This window comes from Primulina eburnea, chromosome 17, assembly GCF_022965805.1.
Source record: "Primulina eburnea isolate SZY01 chromosome 17, ASM2296580v1, whole genome shotgun sequence".
Lineage (NCBI taxonomy): Eukaryota > Viridiplantae > Streptophyta > Magnoliopsida > Lamiales > Gesneriaceae > Primulina > Primulina eburnea.
Window position 1 is genome coordinate 3,375,061 of NC_133117.1, and position 11,822 is coordinate 3,386,882.

The following is an 11,822-nucleotide window of genomic DNA, read 5'->3' on the forward strand; positions in this document are numbered from 1 at the left end:
ATTTTTTCCTGTTTGAGAAATCAATAAAATCTTTTATTTGTTTCATTGATTTCAAATTTATTTCTGCGCAATCTATTGCATTAAACCTACTCGTACAAACTCTTAGAACTTGCGATTGTAGGAAATGGCCGGCAGACCTCCAAGACAGAACCGCAACCCACGTTACGCTAACACCGATCGCGAGAACAGGCAGGAGAATGAGCAGGAAAATAGGCAGGAAAATCGACAAGAGAACGGACCCCCACCTGCAGTCGGCCTAAGCCGAGCCGATCTGATGGCTATAGCCACCATAGTGGCAACCACACTGCAAGGGTTGGTAAACCCGAACGCTAATCAACCACCTCCTCCACCACCGCCGAATGGAGTCAAATTCCATTATGAGTCCCTTCGCAGAAACAGGTGCCCGACCTTCGAAGGGGATGCCGATCCTGAAGTTGGCCAGAGTTGGCTAAAGAACGTCGAGACTCAACTGCGACTATTGGAAGTTCCCGAGGCACTCAAAGTAGATGTGGTTGTGCCTTTCTTAGAGGACAAAGCAGCTAAGTGGTGGGAAGCAGTCTCACCAGCCATGATCGCTACCGGACCAGTCACATGGCAGAACTTCCGAGAGACATTTCTGAAACAGTACTACCCAGCGGAAGTCAGATTGCAGAAGTTGAGTGAATTTGAAAATCTCACTCAAGCTCCAGATATGTCCGTAGTGGAATACACATCTCAGTTTAACGCTCTTGGGTCGTATGCTCCGGCAATCATGGCGGACGAAGTTTTGAAGCTACACCGGTTTAAGAGAGGATTGAACAGTCGAATCCAGTCAGCCTTAGCAGTCTATCAGCCTGCCAACTTTGCAGATCTTATGGGCGCAGCTATCCGAGCCGAGGCTGATATTCGTCGAAGAGAAGGGGAAAACAAGAACAAGCGACCCCTTAACAGCCAGCCTTCTCAAGGGAGACCAGTGTTCAAGAGGCCCAATCAAGGTGGACCTCCCTCCGGGCAATCCACCGCCACTAACTATCAAGGACTCAAGCCATGCTCAACATGTGGCTTCAAGCACACCAGGGAATGCCGAAGGGCCAGTGGGGTATGCTTTGGATGTGGGAAAGCGGGACACCGAATTGCAGAATGTCCTACCGCCGCCAACCGACCAGCAGGGCCAAACAGAGGGACTGGGCCAAATACGGGAGCATGCCCTAGTAAGCCAAAGGAGGACAAACCCAATGCTAGGATCTTTGCCATGACTCAGGAAGAGGCTGACGACGCAACTGAGGTCGTGTCAGGTACCATTCTAATTCAATCAGTACCTGCCTATGCGTTATTTGACTGCGGTGCTACCCATTCCTTTATGTCTAAGAGATTTGCTAAGAAGTTAGGATGTAGGCCCGATAAGCTAACCGAACCTTTCCGAATAGCCACACCTACTAACAGGGCCGTGGAAACGGACGAGATTTACAGAGACTGTAAAATCAGAATTGGTGATCAGACTTTTAGCGCTGATTTAATACAGTTGATCATGGTCGATTTCGACATAATCTTAGGGATGGACTGGTTAGCCAGAAACGATGCGTTAGTGGACTGTAAAGGGAAAAGAGTTAAGCTCTGAACCCCAAATCAGGAGGAGATCGTGTATCATGGTAAATCCAAGGAACGGAAATCACTCCTTTCCGCTTCCCAAGCATAGAGGGCCATGAAATCCGGAGAAGACATATACCTAGCCATGATCAGCGAAGTGCAAGGAGAAGTTGAACTGAGGATAGAAGACATCCCAATAGTATGTGAGTTCCCGGATGTTTTTCTAGAAGAACTCCCAGGGACAGTTCCGGACCGCGAAGTTGAGTTCGAAATTAATCTGGTTCCCGGTGCAGCACCAATCTCTAAAGCACCTTACAGGATGGCACCAGCCGAACTCAAGGAATTAAAAGAACAACTCCAAGAATTGCTAGATAAAAGGCAAATCCGACCAAGTGTGTCCCCCTGGGGAGCTCCAGTACTCTTCGTAAGGAAGAAAGACGAAAGTATGAGATTATGCATCGACTACAGGGAATTGAACAAGATCACAATTAAGAACAGGTACCCTCTACCTCGGATAGACGATCTGTTCGATCAGCTTAAAGGAGCCGCCGTCTTTTCAAAACTGGATCTCAGGACAGGATATCACCAATTGAAGGTCAGGGCTGAAGACATTTCTAAGACAGCCTTTCGAACTAGATACGGGCACTATGAATTCACAGTGATGCCCTTTGGTCTGACCAACGCACCAGCAGCATTCATGGACCTTATGAACAGAGTGTTCAAGCCATTCCTGGATCAGTTCATAGTGGTATTCATCGATGATATTCTCGTCTATTCTCCTGACGAGGCGAGCCACGAAGAGCACCTTCACCTTGCTCTGCAAATCTTAAGAGAGAATAAGCTCTATGCTAAGTTTAGCAAGTGTGAATTCTGGCTGAGAAGTGCGTCATTTCTAGGACACGTGATCTCGAGAACAGGGGTGTCAGTGGTTCCAAAGAAAGTAGAGGCGATTACAGAGTCGCCGAGACCGAAGAACGCCACCGATATCAGAAGCTTCCTTGGATTGGCAGGGTATTACCGAAAATTCGTCGAAGGGTTCTCCTCGATAGCCGTGCCACTGACGAAGCTCACACAGAAAAATTCTAAATTCACCTGGAGTGAGGATTGCGAGAAAAGTTTCCAGACACTGAAAGAGAAACTCGCATCCACACCAGTGCTGATCTTGCCAGCAGAGAATAAAGATTTCACTATTTACAGTGACGCCTCTAAGGACGGCCTAGGGTGCGTACTCATGCAAGAAGGAAGAGTGATCGCCTATGCGTCAAGACAGTTGAAACCGCACGAGCAGAATTATCCTACTCATGACCTGGAGCTAGCAGCGGTTGTCTTCGCCTTAAAGATTTGGAGGCACTACCTCTATGGTGCTAAATGTGAAATCTTCACAGACCATCAGAGCCTCAAGTACTTGTTCATCCAAAAAGAACTTAATATGATGCAAAGACGATGGATCGAGCTCTTGAAGGACTATGACTTGACCATAAGTTACCATCCGGGTAAAGCAAACAAGGTGGCTGATGCGCTAAGTCGAAAGGGCCCAGGCAAGATAACTCTAGCGTCCCTCTCTGCCCAGCCATGCCTACAGGAGACCGTCAAGTTAAACCACGATCGAGACCCGGTACTGACTAAACTTAAGGAGCAAGTCAGAGAAGGGAAGTCTCAGGATCATCAGATTGACGACAAGGGAGTCTTGTGGATGAAGGGACGACTGTGTGTGCCTGACAGTGACAACCTCCGCCAAGAAATAATGGCAGAGGCGCACAAGTCAAAATTCTCAGTCCACCCAGGCAGTACGAAAATGTACAGGGACCTCAAGAATAGTTTCTGGTGGAATGGCATGAAAAGAGATGTAGCGGAATTCGTCTCCAGATGTCAAGTATGCCAGCAGGTCAAAGCAGAACACCAGCGACCTGGAGGATTATTGCAACCTTTGGAGATACCCGAGTGGAAATGGGAGCACATCTCCATGGACTTTGTGGTAGGATTACCAAAGTCAAGGCAAGGTCAGGACGGAATATGGGTAATTGTAGATAGACTTACAAAATCTGCACACTTCCTACCCGTCCGTATGAACTACAATCTGGACAAGTTAGCTACACTGTACATGGACAACATTGTACGACTGCACGGAGTACCAGTTAGCATCCTATCTGATAGAGACCCAAGGTTTGTCTCACGTTTTTGGAAAAGCTTCCAAGGGGCCATGGGAACGAAAATTACTCTCAGTACGGCCTATCACCCTCAAACCGATGGCCAAACCGAGAGAACAATACAAACCTTGGAAGACATGCTGCGAGCCTGCACCCTAGAATTCAGTAGCAATTGGAGCACTCATCTACCATTGATCGAATTTGCTTATAATAACAGCTATCACAGCAGCATCGGGATGGCTCCATATGAAGCTCTGTATGGAAGGAAATGTCGATCACCCTTATATTGGGATGAAGTGGGAGAAAAGACAGTGGTAGGACCCGATCTCGTACAGATGACAGTAGACAAGGTTACAGTGGTCCGAGAGAAACTCAAGGCAGCTCAAGACAGACAAAAGAGCTGGGCCGACCTAAAAAGAAGGCCAGTGGAATTCAACGTTGGTGACAAGGCCTACGTAAAGGTCTCGCCTATGAAAGGAGTTGTCCGATTCAGTAAAACTGGGAAGTTGAACCCTCGCTATGTGGGACCCTTTGAAATTTTGGAGAAAGTGGGCACACTAGCATACAGATTGGCGCTGCCGCCGAACATGTCTAGAGTTCATAATGTGTTCCACGTGTCCCAACTACGGAAATACATCTCAGATCCAAGCCACGTGTTGGAAGTAGAACCGCTCATAGTCGAAAGTAACTTGGGAGAAGAGCTGAAGAACGAAGAGGTTCCCATTAGAATCGTGGACACCAAGGACCAAGTGCTGAGGCGACGAATCATTCCCTACGTCAAGGTGCAATGGTCTAACCACACTGAAAGAGAAGCCACGTGGGAACTAGAAGAAAGGATGAGGGACCAGTACCCGTACCTCTTCATAGACCAAGCCAACCCAAGTTTCGAGGACGAAACTTCTCATAAGGAGGGAGGGATGTAAAACCCAAGATTTTAAGTTATGGTTTTATCATGACAGTATATTTTGGATACCAGATTTTTATTTAAATTTTAGGATATGAGATTTTGCAAGATTTTAGTGAATAATAATATCATGTATATTATTTAATATCAAGCAGATAAAGAGCTAAGATTTGAGATAATTTTTTATACCGGGATAAAAATCAAGCATGGGATAATACCAACCCTAGAATTTCGAATTCAAGAGTTTATATATCATACAAATTTCGAAAATTTGGTTGGATAAAGATTAGATTTTCGCGTATCACCAAGATTTAGATCACGATTTTGTTGGAGATTTGATACACGGATGATACCTATCGAGATAGCATCCAACCCCTATAAATAGGAGGGTCACCTAACTCAAAAACTCACACCTCATATCTTAGCACATTTTCGAAAATCCCCTCTAGTTCCTTAGGTTTTTTTTTTTAGCACAGCGAAGCCCTGCCGCAGTCCAGCCACCGTAGTTTTTCAAGTTTTCTTCAAGAAATTTAAGGTAAGTGGGCTATTTTAATGTTTAAAATTCCGGTTATGCATGTGGGATTATTTTCGAAAATTTTGAAAGAAAAAAATAGTCGAGTACAATTTTTCTTCTACTTTTATGTTGTCATACGATTTTAAAAACACTGTGAGGAATCGACTGTATATGGGTAGGAATCCCAACCATGACGTACCCTTACGCGGTGGGGGACATAACCGCTATACGGCCTCGCCCCCTTAGAGAAGTAAAAATTAGGGACTGACGTCAGTAAACCATAGAAAGTAGATAAATCGCAGTGTTTTGGAAAAGTTATGCAAGTATGTGTTTTTTTTGAAAATTATGCATGTTGTTTTATTGTGCTCGATAATCACCCGCTTGCTGAGTATTCCCAAATACTCACCCCCCCTTACAACCTTCCCAGATAAGTCTGAAGAAGAACTCGAGGAGGGGGAGTCCGAACAATTTTGGGGATGGTGAACGCTAGAAGAATTTAGTTTAAGTTATTTTTTTACGCTTCCGCATTATAAACTCTGTCATTTTTTTTTTGTTATTCCATTATTGTAAAGACAATATTTATTTCGGTTGAAATATGAATCATAGACTGGTTTCGGTTTAAACTGTGCTACGAAGGCTTGTTGTTTTCAATCGCGTGACTGTTAAACAACGCCGGTGTCAAACCCGAGTCTCAGGGCGTGACAATTGAGACATGGATATTGCACAAAATTTTTGAAATCCTACTATATTCTATGCATAAATATTGTGATACATGGATACAAGGAAGCTTACAAGGTAAATTGGAATCAAATCATCCAAGTTTGCTCAGAATCATTGGACATATCCACCCCATATTTTCGAACCAATTAAAGGCAATGGATTAAGGAATAAATCCCACACTTTGGTAGCAAAATCAACAGCCATGGAATAGATTAGGAGCCAAAAAAACGTGGGATTTGAGGCCTAATTGGACATGATTTGACTACCCTATTTAGCTCTCTTTCCTTCACATATAGATAGGCCATCACTCCTAGCCATTCCTCACACAAAAATTTCAAAAATCATTGCTGCAAATTTTGAAATTTCAAGCAGCATTCCTTAGCCGAAATAATGCTTAAAAATTGTCCAACGTTAGGCAAGAAAGTGAGCTCAAGTGCCGCCCGAGTAAGGAGCAAGAAGTGATCCAAGCCAAGCAATCGTGCACCCACGTTTTTAGCACTCAAAAAACCAAGGTAAGTGGGCTTGTTTTAAAAAAATAAATTTTGTTTATGCATATTTATTTCGTTTTTTTCGAAAATGCGGTCGAGTACACGTTCTTCTTCTACTCTGTTCTTGTGTTGGTTGTCATATGGTTTTGGGCACTGTGAATATTCGACTGTATATGGGTGAGAATCCCAATATGACATGTTTATGACCCTTACACGGTGGGATTGTAACCGTTATATGGCATCGCCCCCTTAGAGAAATAAAAATTAGGTAATGATATCAGTAAACCATATAAAATAGAGAAATCTCAGTGTCTGATCAGTGTTATGCATGAGTTATGAATTATGTATGCAAGTCATGTGTTTTTCGAAATTTATGCATGCTGTTATATTGTGCTCGATTCGGCCCCCACTTGCTGAGTATTTCCCAAAATACCCCCTCCCCTTTACAATATTTTCCAGATAAACCCGAGGAAGAGAAGTCGGACTAGTTGTGGGCTGGTGAACTTTCAAGTTTTTAGTTTATGTTTATTATCTTTCAGTTGTAACGTTTCCGCACTTATTCTGTCGTTTTTCGGTTATTGAGTTGTAAAGACAATGTTATCTCTATTTCGAAATAATGATATAAATTGGTTTTGGTTTATACTGTGCTACGAGGCTTGTTATTTTCGATTGTGTGATTGTTAAACAACGCAGGTGTCAACCCTGAGTTTCGGGGTGTGACTATTGAAGTCTTCGAACATCCATAAACATATCTTGTGTCTTTAACTGTTTAACTATTGTTTTAAAACTGATTTGATCAGTTCAGCTGATATCAGTTAAGTTCTTCTCATAACTGATACAAGTCCGAACTGATGTCCCTTGTTTCAGTTATTCAGTTTATACAAGCTAAAAGCTTTAAACTGGTCAATTTTCTTAACGAATGATTATTTCGAATTTTTTCCGCTTGATTTGAAAACCAAACTCGATTTAATTTATCGGTGTATTAATTCTTAGAACACAATCTATTGCAGCTTACGAAGAATATTGTGTTAGAACCACATTCAAGGGTGTCAAAACCGATCCTTCAATATCGATACCATATCGTACCGAAAATTTTGATAAATTTGATATTTTTGGGTACAGTAATCCCGATATACCAAAAATTCGATATTTTTTCTCACCTTTAGAGCTAACCTTATATCATTGAAATAATTATGCATAATAATTTTTTTTAATTCTATATATATTGATATGAGTATTATGAGTGTTAAAATTATAGCCTTGAACCTAAATCTATCTCAAAATTTAGCTCAAGAGACATGATTTTCAAGTCTATATATAAAATTTTTAAGAAAATAATTCAATCTATGTGGGACAGCTAACACATCTCTCTCATGCTCGACATCTAACATATCACTTTCACTTTCAGGAATGAACATCTGGAGCGGTGGTCTATTAGAGCAGTCTAACACATTACATTGAGTTTCTGTTTGATATAATGTAAGATCATAAATTTTGGTACAACTTCACCCCAAAAACTAGCTCAAAGGAGATTACTATCCAAATCTATATATAACTCTCAAAAACATAATTCAATAGATATAAGATATTTAACATTTATCAGTATTTATTTATTTTCATACTCATACAAATTGTAATTTACGAGGATGTAGTTATTTTATAAAGATTTAATAATGAGTGTAAGTAACGTAAATGAATATTTGGTTTGAAAACAAATCTTAAATTATTAGTTTATTTTTTGTTATTTTCGTGATGCTAAATATAGTAACTTTTCTCACGTATATTCTATAATTTTATTTTAAGAATAATCTGTTGATGTGAAAATGATATTTCTAAAACAAAAAATAATATTTTATCATAAACTGAGTTGGGTTGATAATCAATTTTATAAAATAGATACGTAAAACCGTTTCAATTATTTAAGATAATATTATTTGAGATAACTTGCTCGACTGTTCGATGCCCTACTTTTCTAAGAATCTAGAAAGGGAGAACGCTAGCAAACTTTGTCAACCAAAGCAAATGTTATACATATTTGACATATTGATTATTTTTAAATTTTAAAATCATATATCGGATCTTACACATTCTTCTCCATATATTTCATCATCTTAATTATCATATGACATTAAGCTAAGAATATGACATTAAGCTAATAATATGTTGGAAACTGGACGAACAATTAAAACATGACGATTACACGGATGTACTATTTGAAAATTTAAAATTGCCCATTTAGTCCTTCACCACTTGCTATATTCTAATAAATCGTTAATAAGTAATCGATCCTATAATTAGTATAAAAATGAACGTGAAACATATACGATTTTCATAAGTTGTAAGTTGGTGCAATTATTAAGAAAAGTAGATTATGGAGAGGCAAAAAATACCTGGAGTGAAAAGATTTTCAAAGTTTAGATCTAGCATTGTACCAATTAAAAAATTTAAAGCATACGTGCGACTGCAAAACAAGTTTTTATAGGAATTACTTCGTATCGTTCTTGTTTTACAAAATGACTAATTCAAGTTTTTATAAAAATACATTATAAATTGTTTTAAACTTTGATTTTTAACTCACGTGAGACAAGAGCATTACAATATATTTTTTTCAAAAAAATAACTTCAAATAATATTCTAAAATAAATTTTAAAATCCATAACACTAGAGAATTTGTGTGCAATGTTGATTTTCCAAGAAATCGAACTGATTTGGAATATTCCATTGGTATATGTGCGTTAGGTTCGGTCCCCTTTGACGCCGAGCCAATAAAAGTGGTGAAAGAGGTCATACATTATTTATTTGACTTTCACTATGTGTACTGTGTTTTCTTTGTTTGCCTTCGCACCAAATCTGACGTCTCAAATGTTTCATGTCCAAAATGAATAATGAGATTATACTATAATTTAAAATTCAAACTGGATTATTTCAATTATGGGGGTCAAATTTTGAAATCAATTTTTTTTTTAATTATTATCCCATCATCGTTAAAATGCCTTAGTAGATTTAGGATTACCGAGACATTTTGTGATACGGTCTCACGGATTTATATTCGTGAAACGGGTCGTTCTGATTAGGGGTGATCAAATTTTTTTATTAACCGCTCGAACCGAATTGCACCGCACCGTTTTTCATAATATTTATAAAAACAGCGATTAAAAATATTAATTATAAATTGCACCGCATACGCGGTTCGGTTATTTTTTGCCAAGAACCGCACCAAACCGCACCTCCTAAAACTCTTGCCATAATATTTGACTTAGAATTATAATAATTTGTAAACAACATATTCAAATAAAGAAGTCATCATTCATTATATCATAGCTCTTTTAAAATTATTATTCTTACAAATAAAACTTATCTTTTTCTTAATTATTCTTCATATTAGTCTTTTATTAAAGCATTTTTTTTTGCTACAATATTTTGTTTGTAGTATGAAAGTAAAAAAATGATAAAATAGTGTAAATGTCATTTTTGTTGTGAATGTGTTGTGTTGTTAAATTATTAACTTAGTTTTGAATCTTGATTATTATTTAATCTATTTTAATCTTTATATGCTTTGAACTATATTTTATATTTAAAAACAATATATTGTTGTTGTTTTCAAATAAATTAGAATATATGTTCTAATATTTTTCATTAAAAAAACCGTAAAACCAACCACAACCGCTTGAAACCGCTCAAAACCGCAAAGCTGATTTTTTACGTAAAACCGCGATTAATTTTTCAAAATACTAACCGACCGCATATGGAACCGTAAAACCGCACCGTGATCACCCCTAGTTCTGATTCACATTTTCAATGAAAAGTAGTACTTTTGACGTAAAAATAATATTTTTCATGAGCTCGTCTCATGAGAGTTTTTCTGTTTTTTTTATATGCGAAGTTTTATAATTTTTACAGGATTGTATTATTGAATAAATGATTGCAGATTAATTATAAAAGAAATTTTATATTACAATAATTGATATTAGTTAATTCCTATTGTTATCGTCAGGATTAAAATATTATATTTCATGTTGAAACCTGATTGTTTGCGTTTCTGATCATGTGTACAACATTTTATTGTCACATGCTTTTATTCAATATCACCTTTTATTTTAACAAATTGTTTTTGCTTTAGACTAGATGGTATTTGCTTGAAAAATCGATAATTTGACTGAATTAATAAATGAAGTATTATTTAATCATTCATACTAATAGAATAATTAATAGCTATTAGAAAGCCACTATTCTCATACACAAAAATTTTTGTGAGAAGTCTCATGAGTCAATTTACTGAGACGGATATTCTGATTTGGTCATCCATGAAAAATTATTACTTTTTATTGTAAATATTAGCAGAGTTGACCTGTTTCACGTATAAAAATCTGTGAGACTATCTCAAAAGAGACATACTCATTGTCATATTAAGAGAGCAATCCATGAATAAATTAATAAATGCAACATTATATTTAGCTGTAGTTTTTTTTTTTTATAATAGCAGGCAATCCATGCTCCGTAGACCCCTAAAAATTCTTAACTCGCAATACTTTCCAAACATGAATACTATATAATTCACAAATTTATGTAAATTTCTAAAATACCTACACTGATGTAAATGAGACTAAAATCTAACATAGTTTTCGTGTCGTAAATGAGAGAGATCGTGTCATAAAATCAAGAACCCTTTCATATAAATCTCTATACTTTGATTCGAGTTCACTGATGTAAATGAGACTAAAATCTAACATAGTTTTCTTGTCGTAAATGAGAGAGATCGTGTCATAAAATCAAGAACCCTTTCGTAGAAATCTCTATACTTTGATTCGTGTTAATATTAATTTGAAATTATATGTCCTCAGTCTCAAGATTCCGATGCTACCATAAAGAAAAAACCAAATTTTTCCTTCTCATCATCCACTCTAAATCATCTGAATCAATATGTTTTTTATTACAACTTTAGTACATAAACAACATTGTACGTCACATGCCATGTTCAGGTCCATACTTTAACGTCAAAATCTAATTATTTTAGTTAACCAAAGTTCAATAATAAAAAAAATAAATGTGAGACGTTATCGCGTATCAATTTTATAAGATATATATCTTATTTGGGTAATTATTAAAAATTATTATTTTTTATAAAAAAATATTATTTATTATTACAAATGGACATGATTGATCGGTCTCATAATATATTACGGATAAAAATATATGAAATCGTCTCACAAAAAATCTACTAAAATTCAATCAGCAACCATGCCATGCCGCTTATAAAATATATTATTTATTATCACAAATATGGACATGATCGATCGATCTTACAATACATTACGGATAAAAATATATGAAATCGTCTCACAAAAAATATACTAAAACTCAATCAACAACCATGCCTTCCTTATTCATAATTTACTACAATATGACGATACTTCGTATCAGGATTGCATCACCACATTTCTTCAAAATTCAAGGAAAAAAAATTGCATAAATAACAAGTAGTC

At 37.3% G+C, this 11,822-nt stretch overlaps 1 protein-coding gene across 1 annotated transcript; it reads left to right on the forward strand.

Annotated features, from left to right (window-relative positions):
- Positions 1-124: 124 nt before the first annotated feature.
- LOC140818720 (uncharacterized) lies at positions 125-1,597 on the forward strand. The gene has a single exon (XM_073178763.1). The coding sequence runs from the start codon at positions 125-127 to the stop codon at positions 1,595-1,597; it is 1,473 nt and encodes a 490-aa protein (XP_073034864.1).
- Positions 1,598-11,822: the final 10,225 nt, after the last annotated feature.